The following is a 6,808-nucleotide window of genomic DNA, read 5'->3' as shown; positions in this document are numbered from 1 at the left end:
AGTAGCTCCGGCGGAAAAATACGTTTTCCCGAGTCACGTGACCAAACGTGACGTCACTGCACAAGCCTCAATATTCTTCTTCTTCTTCTACCAATCAAAATTTGGCCGTGAGCTATGACAATTTGGACAGTTGCTGTAGTTGCTGATTACAGGTGCCGCCGCTTTCCTCATTCAACGACTATCGATACCCAGTCAACGAACTCAGACAACGACCATCGAGTTGGTGATGATCACTTGAACTTTTATGACGTACGATCAACTATAGCCATGATGCGCCGATCCTGGATGTGGGTGTTATACAGATGGAAACGAATCTTACGTCATAAAAATGTTTTTACCTGCTATGACCATTGCAAACAAGCTTTTCCAGTGAGAAAGCTCATTTGGCGGTACTGGTGGCGTAGCCAGATGGGGTTTCGGGGGTTCAAACCCCCCTCCCCGAGGGCGTACCCTTGGTAGTGCATTTGGGAGAGGGAAATCCCCCCTCCATAGTTTTTTGACACATTAAAAGATGTGTCCTAAGTCTATCTATCTGCGTCTTCGATAAATCATGTGATGACCAATTTGGTATGATGGACCGTAAATTTGGCAAATTATTACTACTACTGTACTAGCTAACTGGGCGCGAGTTGGAACTTGGTGGCTGCCCAAAACGGCGCCTGCAGCTCCATTTCTTGTGACTTTCACCAATATGGCAGTGACTATCATACGTGACACTCTGTAGTGAGCAGCATCACAGGTATTATTGTGTCTTGTTTATAACTCGTTGTCCTTTAGTAGCGGCTGGATATGCCGCTGTTTTTCAAGAACGTACAGAAGGCTTTCATTGCCTTGTCTTGGTGTTGAGGGCGGGGCCAAGGTCCAAGAATTATTATTTTACAAAACAGTTATTATTTAAAACAGTTATCGTCACAGTTATTATTTTACAAAAAGAAGAAGCAGAAACCGCATTAACGGCGCGAGCGCGTTACGGTCACTCGAGCGCGCACTCGAACTGACATTCGGGCGATAGACTTGGCCTAGTGCGGTCGCAAAATTCTGCCCTCTCTGGTGTTCGACTGAAGTGGACCCCTGAGCCGTCGAGAGCTTCGGTCATCTGCGAGTCTTCATCCCAAGCGTCCGGCTTTGAGGGTCCAGTCGTCGAACAATTCACCATGTATCCTCCTCCCCGGCCGATGCAGATGTCGATGAACATGATGAACGGACAAGCGAATAACCAGCGCCAACCGGAATCTATCAACTTGCAGGTGAAGCCTCGCGGTATCACGTTGACTCCCGGAAGCAATCCCGTGGCGTTGAAGACACCATCGGCGACGATTGTAGTGACAAGCAGCCAAGAGCAGATGAAACGTGCAAGCGTCGGCTGTATGCAAGGAGTTCAGAACCTTGGAGGCACTAACATCCACGTCACATCCGGTTTCGAAGGAATGCAAGGCGTAATGCAAGGCATGCAAGGGATGCAGGGTGGAGGCGGTGGCGGTGGCTTCCGCGGCATGCAAGGCATGATGCCTGGAATGGGCATGCAAGGAATGCAAGGGCCCGGAATGCAAGGTATGCAGGGCATGCAAGGCGGAGGACATGGAATGCAAGGAATGATGGGTATGCAAGGAGCAGGAGGAATGCAGGGCATGCAAGGCCCAGGAATGCAGGGCATGCAAGGCCCAGGAATGCAGGGCATGCAAGGAATGGTTCCAGGGTGCGGCATGCAGGGACTGCAGGGACCAGGTATGCAAGGAATGCAAGGAATGATTCCTGGAATGGGCATGCAAGGAATGCAGTATCCTGGTGGACAAGGTATGCAGGGAATGCAAGGTGGTGGACAAGGTATGCAGGGAATGCAAGGTGGTGGCGGCATGATGCAGGGGATACAATGTCCCGGTATGCAAGGTGGGCAGGGCATGGCTCCAGGGAGCTCTGGAGGTCAACAAACCATCGCCTATCGGACGCCTTCAGGTACACTCATCTTGTCGCAGAGCTTGGAACGGCTTAATGTCGCTAAAAAAGCAAAGTCGAAGCCCTCTCAAGAGTCGAGCAAGATCGTTATCAAGCAATACCCCGGCCCCGAACCTGTCAAACAGAAAAGCCTTCGCGGCGTCGATACACTCAACCTGCAGCTCGGACCGCAAGGCATCACAGTTAGCTCCGCGACTAGGAAGGGCAGCCCCGTGCCTAAGAGAAAATCGTCAACCACGCTCATTGTGAGCACTAGTCAGGAACGCATCAGCAGCCCGAGGTCATCGCAACAGTCTGGTTTTACAACAATCGCGAACCTGCTTGCCTCCAGACGGAAGTCTGAAGGAAAGCAAAAGGCGTACCAGCCGGGACAGCAGGTGACACTTGGTATCCGAGGGCCCTCCACGACGCTCATGCTATCCACTAGCAGTGACAGCTTGACAGGCGGTCGCAGAAGCCCACCCAGGAGCCCGAGGGGCAGAAGCCCACCCAGGAGCCCGAGGGGCAGGAGCCCTCCTAGGAGTCCGAGGAGTAGAAGCCCTACCAATAGTATGTCCCTAAGGACCTCTTCCCGCGGCTCCTTGATGACCGCGCAGCTCATGTCGAGACCCCAGCCGCCGCCACCGCCACCACAGCAGCCACAGATGCAGCAAGTGGTACTGACAGGAATGCCGGACTACCAGGCGACAGTGGTTCTCATTCTTACGCCCGATGACGAAAATCAGCAGAAATAAAAACTTGCGGCAAAACTAATTTTTCCTTTATTTCTGGCCCTGGTAGCATACAGTAGAAAACAAGGGTGTGGGTTCGAGTCCTGGCTCTTTGTCTTTCAGTTCCACTATGGTGAACTATAGTTCCACTATACATCACGGAGTCTGCAAGTATAGCGGACGCAGCATGGATTTGCGTCCGGCGATGGGAAGCCTGACTCAAAGCGAGTCTCAAACCCGTCTGCGGCCACATTAGTTGGTCCTAGGACGCGGCGGAAAAGAGACGACTATTCCGGATTGACTGTATTACCAAGTATTGCCCTCTACAGGAGCGTTAGGGTTGTTAACCTGCCTAAGTGCAATGACAAGGCGTGTCAGAAAGGGATAGTCTCTTAGATCATGGCCTTCAAAGAACGCGTACCATTCTAATCTCCGTGGCCAAAGCCATCAAAGCAAGGCAACCAAAGAAGGCCATGGCTTCGGAAGCATGGCTACACACTTCCCACGAGCTGTGCTGGCAACAACAATATCCGCTAGTACTGCTATTCTTCCCGAATATCACGCGATAGCCAAGCAAAAAGGAAGAGAAAAGGAAGTTTCGAACTCTCGTGTCAGTCTGGAGAAGACGACTGGCTAATCGCCCGGTGTGGCTAGTGGCCACGGTACCTAGTGGTGGAAGAAGAAGAAGAAGACTTCCAAAACATGGGAAGCAGGATGGATATAATGATGGGCCCTCATGTCACGATTCGTGGCCAATTGCCCCGTGCTATGCGCCACTGCGGAGAAAGACGAAGAAGAAGAAGGAGAGATAATGCTTTAGCGTTCCCACCTCAAAGGAAAAGGGGAAAGGGGAAAGGGGGGAATTAGCCCTGGCCAATCTCCCTTGCGGATCGCGGCCATCTTCCTGGGGAGAAGAAGAAGAAGAAAAGGGGAAGGATGACAGAACCTAAACAACTGTTTCGCTGAACTTGAGGGAAACCTTGAGGTTGAAGAACCGACACACACATCATACCTAGGGTGGCGTGCATATGACCCAGGCTGCAAACAGTTGTTTTGCCTGTACACCAACCCACTGGTAAAACGTCAACGTGATGTTGTCGGGGGAGTTGTGAGAATGAGGCTTTCAACGCGCTCAACATCTGTCGTCTGCTATTGTTCTGCAAATTTCTCGCAAACTACTTAGACTAAACCAGGTCCAGGAATATAGAAATGCAGTGGCGTAAGCCCATGGGGAAAGGAGGTTGTTGTTGTTGTTGCTCCTCAAGCGGGATGGCGCTTATCCGCTAGGTGGCCAGGGAAGGTGGTGGTGATGATGAAAGGGCTCGCCGATTGGGGAAGAATTAAGAAATAAAGCAAGTAGTCCAGTGTCCGGAACACAGCTGATCCTAGCGAATCAGCTAACTGTAGAAGACATCAACATCAGCCACGTCAGTCACGCGGAAACTGAACGTGCCGCGAGCCAGAACTGCCTGAGCCGAACGCTCATTCCGACGATGTTCACCTGCTGATCGATCAGGACGCGAAATTCTGCCCAAATTCACAGCACGTCTGTGCCGCCCATCAGTATAAGCGGTCATGTTTCCTCCACCGCGTCCTATGCAGATGCCAATGGGCATGGCAATGGGAGGCGGCTCAAATTTCACGAACCAGTATGGAGGCAGCAACAACCTGGACGCCTTGAGGCTCACGTTGGGCCCTCAGAACAACGTCACAGTTAACCCTGGAAGAAGTCCGGTCTCCTTCAGAACGCCTTCTACTACCGTCGTCGTCAGCAGCCGTGAACGACTGCACCGTGGAAGCGTGTCCCGGCCTATGTCACCAACTATGGGGCAGCAAAGCATGGGATTTTCTGGCGCCTTGAGCGGCGGGCCGAACCAGTTCGGCGGGATGAACCAATCATTGGGACGTTCGGACGCCTCGAGTATTTCGGGCCAATCCGGCATAGCTGCACTCGCGACGATCCTTGCAGGAGGAGGGGGAACGAACGTGCAGGTTAGCTCAGGACTTCCTTCAAACTTGCAAGGACTGCAAGGGCTACAAGGACTTCAAGGGCTACAAGGTTGTCAAGGACTTCAAGGGCTACAAGATTGTCAAGGACTTCAAGGGCTACAAGGTTGCAAAGGACTTCAAGGGCTACAAGGTTGCAAAGGGCTGCAGGGACTGCAAGGACTGCAGGGGCAACTTGGTAGCAGCAGAGACTTCGATTCGCAAAGCCTCCGAGGCATACAGAACTTGCAAGGATTTGGCAACCAGGGTGTTATCCAAGGTATGACCACAACATCTGGTGGTTCGCAAGCGGTGGGATACCGAACAGCTTCGGGTACAATCGTGGTGACAGCCAGCATGGAACGGTTGAATCTCGGAGGCAGTACTCGGCCAATGTCTCCCGTGCGGGGTCCGTCCATATCTGAACTGAGCGCTTCCATGACGTTTGGACAGCAGAAGGCAGTGGCTGAACTGAAAACTCCTATCGTCGTGTCGCAGCCAATCACCGGTTCCGCTGGACTGGCACCGCAGATGCAACAGCTTCTGCTCAATGGCATGCCTGGGTACACGGCTACGGTGGTCCTGATTCTTATGCCAAATGAAATGAGGTGAAAATAAAAATTGTAGTGCGGCCAGGACTGGGGTCTGTACGTATAGAGCTGCTTTGTGGTTAATTGTTGGGCGCTAAGCCATGCGTATGTGGGCTTTAATCAAATGAAGTGTTAGTTGGAAATTCATCGAGCATTTGCGTAAGGTAAGCCTACCCGCGATTCAATTTATTTCTTAGGTGCCTGTGAACAGTCTGTAAAGGCCTGGCGCGATGGCATGCCATACTCTGCAAGAACTCTATGCAGGTGCCACACTGTTCTCCACATATAAAGCTCCGAAGGAGGTTGTCTTGGTAAATTTCGGAGCTTTTTATTTACACGACACGATGTTCATTGAGCAATTGCCGAACATCGGCAGCAAGAAGAAGAAAAACTGCTGTGAGGATCTAGGCTCAGTTGCCAGCTCACAGACTCCCTTCGCCTTGGGAGGCTGGCTACGCCGGAAGCTTTCTTTCTAGAATCGGCAAGAGTCCACGACAAGGGACGCAAAAGAGGGGACAACACGAATAAAGTCTCATCCCGCAATTCAGGTGCCCGTATAGTGAATCAGAGAATGACATGCTACAAGTTATCCTAATTGAAAGAAAAAGCCCTGTAGAAAAGATAGAATGCCGGAAGCTACACACATAACACAACCTCCAGTTATGATCGGTTGCCCCAAGTGATCACAAAGATGATAAGGACACAGCTGCTTCCACCCGGACCAACGGCGTGTAATACCAGTCGGATGAAGCCTGTCATAAGGGGAGAACTGAAGCAAGAAGTGCTCTACAGTTTCCTCATGAACGTACCGAGAGGGGAGAGGGGGGCGTGCCCCCCCCGGAGCTCCAAGGTCGTGTGAAAAAGTGCGCTCTTTAGTCATTCATAGGTCGTCATGATTATTCTCAGGTGTCATAAGAGGAACCTCTAAACACCCGCACAGTTCGCAACGTCCGCCTCCAGAAAAAGAGGTGGTGGTTCATCCTACTTCATGTTTAGAGACACTGCATCCTTTGCCAAGGAGACAGCAGGATACAGCTGAGTGCTGCGGTAGTCCGCTCTGTCCTTGCTCGCACTGTGTATTTCGCGAATGCCGTTTTAACTCGCATAATTAGCGCCCTTTTTACGCAAAAACGTAGCGCCATAGAGGGAATGCATTATTTATAAAGGAATCAATTTTCCAGTGCAACACTTATCAAGGTGGTGTATGACACATTCCTTACAGAATGCCATCCCAACACTGGAATAGATGACCTACGATATGAGCTTCCCAGGTGGGACAACTAAAGTGGTGCTCCAATCAAAATTCAGGACAGTTCTAATTCGATCCAAAATCTGTTTCCCACCTGGGCTATTTTTATAAACTTTCTTACCGATTCAGACGTGAGGTCTTCAGAGCAGGGATCGGAACTGGAACTGAGCCCGAACCGAAAACCGGAAAAAAACGTTATTTTCTGACGAACCCGAACCAAACAATTTTTTGCTTGTCCTGAACCGAACCGGAACTGAACCGAAAAAAATTCATACCGTTACCGGTTCGGGAATCGGTTCAGAGGTGAAATAATTGTACTT

The 6,808-nt window shown here is 51.0% G+C and overlaps 1 protein-coding gene across 1 annotated transcript; it reads left to right on the top strand.

Annotated features, from left to right (window-relative positions):
• The first annotated feature begins 979 nt into the window (after window positions 1–979).
• On the top strand, window positions 980–2,706 carry LOC135393548 (collagen alpha-3(V) chain-like). The gene is made up of 2 exons (XM_064623957.1): window positions 980–1,812; window positions 1,843–2,706. Exons 1-2 carry the CDS (start codon window positions 1,155–1,157, stop codon window positions 2,685–2,687), a joined length of 1,503 nt encoding a protein of 500 aa, XP_064480027.1. The 5' UTR covers window positions 980–1,154; the 3' UTR covers window positions 2,688–2,706.
• The last annotated feature ends 4,102 nt before the right edge of the window (window positions 2,707–6,808 follow it).

The sequence above is a fragment of the Ornithodoros turicata genome, chromosome 4 (assembly GCF_037126465.1).
Source record: "Ornithodoros turicata isolate Travis chromosome 4, ASM3712646v1, whole genome shotgun sequence".
Lineage (NCBI taxonomy): Eukaryota > Metazoa > Arthropoda > Arachnida > Ixodida > Argasidae > Ornithodoros > Ornithodoros turicata.
Note: the sequence above shows the minus strand (reverse complement) of the source record. Positions and strands in the feature narration are given on the sequence as shown.

What these genes read in the sequence shown, in the direction of transcription:
- LOC135393548 (XM_064623957.1), top strand. Translation starts at nt 1,155, where the DNA reads ATGTATCCTCCTCCCCGGCCGATGCAGATGTCGATGAACATGATGAAC. An exon ending in AGGTATGCAGGGAATGCAAG is followed by an intron (nt 1,813 to 1,842) that starts GTGGTGGACAAG and finishes AGGGAATGCAAG; the next exon opens with GTGGTGGCGGCATGATGCAG.